Source organism: Merops nubicus, unplaced genomic scaffold (assembly GCF_000691845.1).
Source record: "Merops nubicus isolate BGI_N331 unplaced genomic scaffold, ASM69184v1 scaffold15008, whole genome shotgun sequence".
Classification (NCBI taxonomy): domain Eukaryota; kingdom Metazoa; phylum Chordata; class Aves; order Coraciiformes; family Meropidae; genus Merops; species Merops nubicus.
The window spans coordinates 1-10,958 of NW_008625213.1; the positions used below are offsets into that span (position 1 = coordinate 1).

General features: G+C 55.0%; 1 protein-coding gene across 1 annotated transcript; it reads right to left on the bottom strand.

Moving 5' to 3' along the window:
* Positions 1-27: 27 nt before the first annotated feature.
* LOC103778041 (sarcosine dehydrogenase, mitochondrial-like) lies at positions 28-10,094 on the bottom strand (the record flags this gene model as incomplete). Its single annotated transcript, XM_008945610.1, has 10 exons — positions 28-111; positions 1,689-1,830; positions 3,897-3,987; positions 4,108-4,194; positions 6,434-6,563; positions 7,000-7,104; positions 8,300-8,400; positions 8,569-8,692; positions 9,229-9,408; positions 9,916-10,094. Coding segments are annotated over 10 exons (1,223 nt in total), but the record flags the coding sequence as incomplete, so codon positions are not given.
* Positions 10,095-10,958: the final 864 nt, after the last annotated feature.

Genomic DNA, 10,958 nt, shown 5'->3' on the forward strand with positions numbered 1-10,958 from the left:
TGGTGATGGGTCCCCTCCCTGGCTTACCGGGGCTGCTCCCCCCGGGCTGAACCAGCCAGGCCTCTCCCAGCCATGCCTCTCCTGGAAAACACAGCCCTGTCGCAGCAGCTCCTACAGAAGCAAAGCCAGAGAAATGAGAACAAATGATTAAAAAAAAAGGCCTTTTCACTGCTTTTTGAGCAGCACACGGGCTGCCCTCCTCAAGTGCATACCCAAGACCCAGTTTGCGACCCCTTGGCTTTGGCTATCAGGAGCCAAAATCAGCACTGCAGTTTGTCTTTGCAAAGAGTGGCAAACCCCAGCTGCCTGCACATTGTCTGATAGTTCTGTGCCCCCAGGAAAAGTATTTGCCTCAATGGCAGCAGCCCAGCTGTGCACCCCACAAAAGCCTGAGCTACAGTGCACGAGTTACTGACCGAGAGATGCTAAATCCAGAGAGCAAGATTCCCCCCGATGTTCACAACAGTAATTATATAATAACATTTGAGATTTATATGGCAACCTTCTCATTCCTCCTCTGTGCTCTCAGGAAAATCTCTCTGCACGCAGTTAATTAGGGCTCCATTAAGATATTTTTGTTTGGTGCCTCTGTTCGGAAAAGAATAGATTTTGTTGAACGTTTCAGAAATGATTCAGTGCCTATTTATAAAACACAGCACATGTTCTGGAGCTGCATGGATAAATACCAGGCTGTCAGTCAAATGGGCATCGCTTATTAGACATGCTATTAAAAAATAAATTGCATCCTCGGTGACAGAAAACAACTGAGCTGTCAACCAAACACCGGGGGCCGGCGGGGAGGGGTGCCTGTTTTACTGCTTGAGCCTCTGCTCTCCATCAGAAGAGGAATGGGGTGATAGGAATTAGTGACAAGCAGGATCAGGCTTGAGAAAGGTGGCTGCTCCTTGCTGGGGCTGGGACTGGGGCTGGCAGTGACAGGGTGGGATAAGGCACCGGCCCCAGGTCACCACGAGCATCTCGGGAGCTGTGGGTGAACGTGGGGGTCTAAGCCACAGTCATTGTGATGCTGCTGAGGCAGCAAACCACTGGAAATTGTGTTTGTTTTTTTCCTTAAGTGCTGCATCTTGAAAGCATTCACTCATGGAGATTTGTGCAAGGACATGACTGGTGAAGGGGGAGCCCTGGCTGGCAGCTCTGGGGAGCAAAACCAGTGGAGACTTAGGGGGTGCTGGGTGCCTCTGTGGAGGCAGAACTGCTTCCTGCTCTTCCTCCTTGTGTCCCAGCCTCACTCTGCACTGCGAGACACTGTTCTGGGGAGGAAAAGCTGCTGAGCTGCAAGTGAGGCACGGTGAGTTGGGGGCAGAGGGTGCCGTGGGCACCCAGCACCCCACAGCCCTCGCAGCTGCCCTGAGCTGGACTGGCAAGGGATGAAATAAGCCTCTGAGCCCTTCTCTCTACTCTTCCCTTGCCCAGAGACCATCACCAGGCTCTATATCTTCAAAGTTAAGTATTACAGGAATGCTTGGCACCTCTACCATTCCACAGTCCACCAGCACCCTCACAGCCTGCCCCCAGCGAGCTCTGGGATTCCACAGGGATCTTCCCGGGTCGGAGGGGTGGGAGTCAGGGTGCAGCACTCTGCTTTGGGTGCCTTGGCACCTCTTCCTCGCTGCAAGGAAGGCTTGGGAGCCTCCCGTGGCTCGGGGGGTGAGGGTGCCCACCCTCACCTCGTGCAGAGGGTCCTTGCGCACGTTGCGCCCGGCCAGGGGCTCGTCGTGGGGGAAGACCACGGAGTAGTTCTTGGCATAGGACTCGTGGCTCCTCTCCCGGATCCAGCGGTTGTTGTCCGTGAGGGAGTGGTGGAACCTCCTGGAAGGCAGGGAGAGGGCAGTGGCTGGAGGAGCCCACCCGCTCACCGGGTGTCTCCTCCCCTGGGCACGGCCCTCTCGGCCAGAGCCAGGTGTGGAGGCGGCTGCTGTGGTGTAAAGCTGCTATTCCTGCTCCTGTTTTGCAGGTAGGAGAGCAGAGGAACCACGAAGGGCTTGGTGCTGATCACTGGGAAGGGCTGCCCAGGGAGGTGGTGGAGTCACCATGCCTGGAGGGGTTCAAAAAATGAGTAGATGCAGCACTTGGGGCTGTGGAGTAGTGGTTAGGGAGATGTTGGGAGGAACTTTGGACTGGATGATCCTAGAGGTCCTTCCCAACTATAATGATTCTGCCAACCAGAGCCACATGCAGCCCCCACTGAGCTCTCCAGCCCTGCTCCAGGTGTATGTACCCCAGAGCAACAGGGAGCAGAATACAGCCCTGATAGGGTGAGGAAAAAAACAGAATAAATAGGAAATTGGAGGTTAATTCTGCTCCACTTCAGCATGGGGCTGGTTTTGGAGCACGCCGCACCCACAGCCCTGAAGAGTGAAAGAGCCCTGGACATTCCTTACATTTTTCATCCAATTCTCCCCAGGTTGAAATATAAATAAAACCCAAAACATTTTAAATTTGTTTGACATATTTTCATCTTTCAAACAGAAAAGCTCCTTGAAGGAATGTGCCAGCTCAGCAGATGCTCAGGTTATTGTTCCCAGAGATCTATAACCCAGGGAGAGCAGCCCCGGGTGCCGGTGGCACCTTTCCTGGGGCTGATGAAAGGGAGGCAGCAGGTGAAAAGCAAGAAAAAAGTCATTTATGGGGCCTTTTAAAACAATATTTTCAGCTTCCCTCACTGCTGCCTGGGTGCTGAGAGGCAGGGCACGGGGGCCAAGCCCTGGAGTGGTGCAAGCAATGCCAGAAATGCTCCCCAAAGGCAGCCGTGGGCTCGCTGTGAGGGCAGCTGCCCCTTGTGCTGGCATGGGACAGGCAGCAGGTGACACGTGGCATGTCACCCCCACCCCCGGCCACCCCCTCAGTCCCAGCCCCTTCACTGATGCACTGGGCTTCTGACAGCAGCAAGAAGAGCAACAGCTGCCAGAGGAAATATTTACCAGCGGGTGCTTTGAGAGGATAAATATTTAAATGTGCAGAAAAGGGAATTATTTAAAGAGGAGCTTAGTAATCATTGCCAAAAGAAAAAAGACAGGACTGACATCAGCTTGGTGACAGGGCACATGGGGTAGGGGATGCTCAGGTAGCCCAGATGCAAAGGCTAGAAGCCCTCGGCCACTCTCTGAGTGGGGCTGGGGTCCTCCAGTGCAGGTCAGCCCCTGGAAGGCTCTGTCTGTGCCAACCTGCCCATCTGACAGGGCAGCAGTGCCTGCCCAGCCTGGGGTTTTCTCCTTGCTGGGCTTGGCCCATTGCTGGCTGGGCTGCAGGGCTGTTGGAGGCACCTCCTCTGACTCTCCTCCTCCCAGCCTGGGTCAACAGGGTGTTTGTCAGCTTTGCCACTAAGACAACACGAGTTTAAAAGCTTTGTCCCTGGCAAGGTGGTTGCTGTCACTAGCAGCCCTATAAGCAAGCCCAAACCAAATCAACTATAATCAAGTAAGTCAAAAGCAATTACAGAGCCAACATCTGCACAGGCAAAACCCCCGGCCCCGCGCCGTGCTGCGGAGCAGGGGGAGAGCTAATCTCCCTCCTGTTGAAATCATCACCCTCCATTATTAACTTAGAGGATTAGGCACGGCACTAATTGAACAACAACAAAACCCAAACGTAATTACCCCGTCCTTTCCCATTGCTGCAATCTCCTCCTGTCTGATGGAAGCTGCTGGCGCAGGAGCGGGACGAGGCAAATGAGATAAACCCCACGCGTAAATTCGTTAAAGCCATCAAGCATAATTGATTCCAGCTCCTCAGAGGGACCCAGGCTGAGGCACAGATGCTGCCCGACACCCGCTCTCCATGCCAGCATCCAGCCCTGCCTTCAAACCCATCTCCAAGGACCACCCAAGGGGGAGGGGTGCCAGCGAAGGGGACCCGGGGCAGCCGGGGTGACTTGCCTGATGTCGTAGCCATACATGTCCTTCTCTGGCCTCCCGTGGATGATCCAGTGAGCCAGCTCCTTCCCACAGCCACCCCCCAGCATCATCCCTGCAGGAAGAGGCCAGGACCCAAGATGAGGCCAGGCACGGCTGAGGGTGCCGGGCTGTGCCCAGGACACGATGCCCGCGCTGGGATGCCCAGGGTAGGGTCCCTCCAGGGCTCTCTTACCAGCACTGTTGAAGCCACAGCCCAGGAAGAAGCCTCGGACCTCTGGGGCTTCCCCCATGAGTGGCTTGTGGTCAGCTGTGAAGGATTCTACAAGACAGAGAGGGAGGTGTGTCACTGAGGCCAGGACAGGCGTGCTGGGGACACATCCCATGCTTTAGGACCAGAGTTCCTAGAGCTGGTCTCAGCCTGCTCCCAGACAGGTCAGTGGGGCCAGAATTGGACCAACACCATCACTTCCCAGCACCTCAGCTCCAGCATCCCCCACTGGTCTCTCCAATAGCACCCAGGCAGCAGAGGCCAAAGGGAGGGTGCCCTGGCATTGGGATGTCCAGCATCATGCAGGGCTCTTCTGCAGGCTCCTAAAGCAAATATACATACTTATATATACATATATTTGCTGCAGAAGCTTGCACGAGTATACACACATGAGCACACACACATAGACAAGCACATCACACTGCTGCTGGCCCAAGGCAGCTCCTTTGTAGCCCTGTGCATTGTCCAGGCTGCCCTTGAACTGTTGAGACCTCGAGCTCAGGGTGACTGTGTCCCTGCACCCTGGGAGCCTGCTCCACACCCACACTGTGAGGGGAGCACCTCGGGGTGGGGGTTTAGCCTGAACATTTGTGAAGCAGAAGGTGCACGAGGGGCTGTGGTGGCTGAAGCAGCCTCGTGGTTTCTCCTGCTCCCCCGGTCAAAGCAGCTGCACAGACCCATTCGCTGCCTCTTCAGCATCTGGGCCATATTTCATTTTTATCACTGTGTTTCACCTTCATTGATTTCCACTGGGAAATTTCACGAATTGAAGGGACTTGACTCAGCTGAGGGATTGCTGCTGCCGTCACCCAAGGCTCCTGTGCTAATGACATCTCCTGCTGCCAGCTCCTGTGGCTACCAGCCACGGCCCCTGTGCAAACCCCTGCTAGGGAGGACAGAGCAAAACCCCCTGAGAGAGGTCTGCAACCCCCCCTGCCTGATCTGTGGTGGTGCTTCCATCCGTGTGAAAGGACAGAGGGAAGACAGTTCAGGCAGGTTCTTCCCCTGCTCAGCAATGCCCAGCTTGCTCCCCATGATCTGTGTACTCTGGAGAAGGCAGGAGGAAACTCAGGAGGTTATTTCATGAAAACATCTCTGTACCCATATATGAAGCTACAAATTCATAGAATCCTAGACTGGTTTGGATTAGAAGGGACCCTTAAAGGTCATCTAGTGCAACTCCCCTGCAGGGAGCAGGGACATCTGCAGCTAGAGCAGGGGGCTCAGATCCCTGACCAACCTGACCCAGAATGTTTCCAGAGATGGGGCAGGGAGCACCTCGCTCGGCAACCAGAACAACACCCAAAGCACCTCCCCTTCCCTGAAGATGCTGAGTGCTCCTTGGCCTGGCTGGCTGCAGGGCTGGCTCAGGAGCAGACAGAGCTGAACCCCCTGATTTGGGGCGTTCCTGTCCCCTGTGCATGCAGCAGAGCACGGGAGCTGTTCTGGCAGTGAAATATTTACTGTGCAGCAGAAAGGACAAGTGTTTGCTCCCTGCTTCAGCCCAACGTGACGCAGCTGTCGCAGGCACACCAGCTGCTGGTTGGCATCAAGAAGGAGAAGAGGAGGAGCACCGACCCCTTGGAAGTTAAATTACAGTTATCTGGAAGAAGGCAGCTCCCTGCTGGAGGCCACCAGCTCTGTTTACACCATGGTTCAGTCAAACCCACCATTCCTGGGGCCAAGTCCTCTGCCTTGTACCTGCCATGCTGTACCTGCTGTGGGGCAGGAGATGTGTCCTGCTTTCCCCTCGTACAGCAGCACTGCTCCCTCCCCAAGGGCCTCCAGGGTTTCCCTTTAAGTGCTTCAGCAAAAAGGGACTTTTAAAAATTGTTTTTTTAGCATATGCTGGATTTTTTGGGGGGGTTTGATGGATGGCATCACCTCCTGCAGCGATGCTGTGGTCTTTAATTCCACCCCAGACAGCTTGTGATATAAATCTGGCTGAATCTAATGAAGCAAGTAGTAAAAATAATAATCTGATCTAACACTCGGTAAAACAATGGCCACTACTTGAAAAAAATCTACCCTTTAATCCTCCAATCCAGTGCCCACAGCCTCGGCTGTAAATCTGCACTAGCCAGCCCCAGTTAGGACCCAGCCAAAACACTCCCAGCTATTTCTCCAGCTAGGCTGAGCCTGGGATGCCACCCCTCGGAAGATGGCACCACTGCAGCCAGACCTCAGCCTCTTTCTCTGCCTTCAGGGAGTCTCTCCCCAGGTTATGGGGTTTCTGCTGGCCTCCAGCAAGACCCCAGGAGGAACCAAGCAGCCACCGCTGCCACGTTACCTGGCCCACAGACCGTGGATTTAATGCCCGTTTTCTCCAGCACTGGTACTCTGTTGATGGCACCTTCGATGTGTTGCATGAAAACATCCCAGTTCAGATCAAAGAGGCCAAAAGCAAATTTCTCAGATACCTGAAGTCAGGAAACAGGAATGAAGACACAAAACAGAGTACAGCTGATGGAGTAAGAACTTTGCAGCTCTGGCAGCCCTGGAGGCTGCAGGACATAGAGGCTGCTGTGCAGCTGGTTCCTTTGGGTTTTCCTGAACAGCCAAAGGTCTGAGGCAGAGCCCGAATTAAGGCACCTGCACCTGGACAAGGGGATGATGCAGCAGAGCAGGGAGCACATGGTGGCCTCTAAATTTCCCCAGCCCAGCCTTTTCATCTCATTCCTATGCCTGAGGCAGACCCAAAGCAGAGATGCTGTCCCGTGCTTTCCTCACTGGCATGAGGAGGTTGGTACCTGCAGGAGCTGGGGACTGAGGCTCTCACACCTTGTCCCTGCCCCTCTGAGGAGAGTTCCCCGGAACGTGTCTCACTGACCCAGAAAGCCTCCCAGCAGCACTCACCTCCTCCCAGAAGATGGGGTTTGACTCATATCCCCCCACGGAGAGGGCATCGCCTTGCAGACGGAGATACACCGAGGCGTCGTGGTCCCGCACGTTGGGCATGTTCTGAACACCAGGGAGAGGGAGCAGAGGGCTGAGAGGGGACTGAGACCCACGGGGGGACCCCGACACGGCCCCAGCGAGGCTGAGTGGGGGTCCGGGGTGACCTGCAAGTGTCTCTGTGAATATTTCCCCAGCCCTGAAATTCGGGTGCCTGCCTGCCCCCAGAGGAGGGCACCCAGGGCAGCTCCACCCAGCACCACTGGGCAAGGCAGTGATGCTGCAGGCAGTGTGCCCAGCCACCAGCCACAGCCCCTGCACCCAAGCTGGGAGCCAAATCTTGCACTAATCCTCTGCTCTCCAGCAGATCCTCCGTGGCTCAGGATGCCCAGGGATGCTCCCGTGTGGTTGATCCCAGCTTGGAAGGCATCACTCCTCTGCCACCCTCCTCGGCAGGAGGATGCCACAGACCAACACACAGGCAGCAGCCTGTGAAGAATGAGGGATTTGTTCTCCTGAATAATGGATAGAGAAACGTTTAGATAGCTCAGAAGTATTGGTGTGGGGCCCTCCACGGTGCATGTTGACAAATGGAGCTAAGTGGATTGAACAGGAGGCACCGAGGTCTCCAAGTGCAGCCTCTTCTCTGCAAAGTCTCCTTCTCATCGTGTCTGTATGGCACAGCAGAGTCACTGGGATATGAATGTAATCATGTGCACCAGCACTCTTCAACACCTCAGACTGAAAAGTCAGACCCAGACTGTGTCAGCGGGATGGAAATTAAATAACCTGTCACCCTCAGAGCCCTGGCACCTGAGTGAGTGAGGAGCCCTTTGACTCCTGAGCAATTCTCCACAGCCAGGCGGCAGGAAAAGATTTCTTGGGAGAGTTTAGAAATGCTTGGAGAGCTCCAGCTCTGCCTTCTGGGGGCTGGGGCTTGTTCAGAAAGTGTTTGGCGTCTTAAATAATGCTGCTATCAGACACCAAACACATCAGAGACCCTACAATAATTCTACTGAGACAAAAAAAAATAAAAAAGAAAATGATCCTGCTAGTCATAACATTGAATATTAAATATGACTCTATTAAGGGTAGTCTGATAGACCTGCTAGGAGGAGAAGCTGCTGGGTGTGCACGTCCCTGCATGCAGATGCAGAGCTTGGCTTAGCTCGTGCTGAAGGAAGGAGAGTTGGGGGGGGTCTGGCAAATCCAGGGGGTCTGCCCAATGTCCCCCAGCTACGAGCAGCCACGTGGGACTGACCTGGATGCCCTCGATGCGCTCGGTCACCACGTAGGCGTGGTGCATGCCCACCAGTGGCACCTGCACCCCCGCCAGCCGGCCCAGGGCTCGTGCCCACACGCCTGTGGAGAGAGCACCCCATGCTGAGCACCCCTCTGTCCCCTGGGGACCTGCAGCACCCTGGGGGTCACCGCCAGAGCGGGGGGACAGGGGCTGGTGGAGGTCCTTGGTTCAGGGACGCCGAGCTGTCTCCTGCCCAGGTCCCCCACCTCCCCTGCCATGCTCTCTACCTGCACAGTTCACCACGCAGGGAGTCCGGATGGTCCCGTGGGCTGTCTCCACAGCGTACACCCTCTTCACCCCAAAATCATCAGCTCGGACTTGGATACCAGTGACTGGGCAGTTCTCAATGATCTGGTGGCAGAGGAAGGGCAGCAGAGTCATGGCAGGGTCGCTAGGGCTGTGGGGTGGCCCAGCTCACCTGACATCCACCCTCTAAGTCTGGGAAAGGTGAATCCAAGCAGTCTGGCCCTGGCCCTCTCCCTTTCCCCATCAGCTATTTCTGTGACCACTGGTAATAACTGTGTCCCTTAAACTGCAGGCTGAAACCACTGCCCTGTGCACCCACGGCCTTGAGGAGCTGATTGTGCTACCTGCACCTAAAACCTTCACTGTCCCAAGAAAACTGCCTTGAGGGCTGCCTCATCTTGCTCCTAAAGGACTTTTTTTTATCCCATATTTTCCGTGGATCTCATGCTTCCTGCCAGCTCTGGTGCTGTGACACAAGCAGCCATCAAAGCTGAGCAGGACGACCACCCTTCTTGGGCAAAGACCTGATGCTGCAGGACCAGCTCTGCTCCAGTGGGAAAGAAGGAGTTGGGCAAGGGAGAGGATGAATTCTCCTCTCAGGGTCAACAGGCATTAATTAGTAATGACTAATTAAGGATTACCGTAGCGCCCCTGGCAGTTGCTGCTCTGGCAAGAGTGGAGCAGGTCCCAGCTGGATCCATGGTGCCATCCTTGGGGACGTACAACGTGCCGTACAGGTCGTCGATGTTCATCAGTGGGTACAGGTCTTTGGTCTGTGCTGGGGTCAGGACGTAGGACTCCACACCATACACCTTCCCCAGCTGCCACCCAGACAAGAAATCCATGAGATCGAGCAGGTAACAAAAGCTTTGGTCATCACTGGGGCTACTGGAGGAGGAGGAGACCCCCAGGACCTGGTTATCTCCCAGACGAGGCAGCTCCTGCCCCAGGGCAAGCTCCAAATCCAGCACAGGGTGGGATAGTCCACACAGATTTCAGGGAATGTCAACCCATATTCCATGCAAGCTGCTTGTACAGCTGTAAAAATGATGCTACCACTATCTGAACGGACAAAAATCCACGCTTGGATTTAACTTTACCTACTTTGCCAGCATTTGGGCTGATTCCAGCAGCCTTACTGAAGCCAGGGGGCTGCCCTGGATGCCCAGCCAGGGCACCTGCAGCTCTCCAGGTGGGAAAGCAGGAAGGGATGGGCTATTGGGAGCATCCCCTGGGCCCCCCAGCCCTGCTGCTGTGGGTGGGAGATAAACACCACCTCCTGCAGCCCACCTGGCTGGGGAGGACACACCGAGGGGCTGCTCCCTTACCGACATGAGCCTCTTGTACTCGTCGAGGCGCTGCCTGTTGGAGGCGATGAAGAGCCCCCCGTTCTCCACCCAGCCCGTGTGCAGCCCCGTCTCGGCCGGCAGCTCCCGGCTGACCACGTCCCTCGTGTGGGCCAGCAGCTCCACTTCCACGTCGCTGGGACGCAGCTGCCACAGGAGACCTGGGGAGAGGGGGAACATAGAGCCCAGGGTGGGACAGGGAGCCCTGCCACCCCTCCGTCACCCAAAGCGGGGTGCAGAGAGCTCCGTGCGTGGCGTGGGGCAGCCTGTCGAGGTTCTTGCTCCATCTCCTGGTGATGTGGGAGAGCTACAAATCGTCGAGTTCTATCTTCCGTGGGCACTGAGAAGTGTGCTCAGCTCTGGGACTCTCAATATGAGGACATGGACCTGCTGGAGCGGGGCCAGAGGAGCCCCAGCAATGACCCGAGGGGGGAACCCCTCTGCTGGGAGCCCAGCAGGAGAGAGTTGGGCTGGGGCAGCCTGAGAAGAAAAGGCTCCAAGAAGACCTTCTGGTGGCCTTTCAATACTTAAAGATGACCTACAAGAAAGCTGGAAAGAGATATTTTAAAAGGGCATATAGTGGCAAGACAAGGGGTAATAGCTTTAAACTGAAGGGGGGTAGGTTTAGATTCGATATTAGGAAGGTATTTTTCACTCTGAGCGTGGTGAGATACTGTGACAGGTTGCCCAGAGAAATTGTCTCATCCCTGGAAGTTTTCGAGGCCAGCTTGGATGGGGCTTTGAGCACCCTGGTCTAGTGGGAGGTGTCCCTGCCCATGGCAGAGGAGTTTGCAACTAGATGAGTTAAGGTCCCTTCCAACCCAATCACTGTGTGATTAAATGAATGGGAAAACAAGGTTTCTGGAGCAGACTAACCCAAAACAGGCAAAACCCCCAAAATCTTGTTGAATTAACCTCTTCTAGCTCCGCCTCTCCCTGCCAAAGAAAGTTTGCTTAACAAATTAGAAAAAAGACAAGGTGTGAAAATAAGCTCTTTTAGTTTTCCCATCATCTTGTAAAATTTT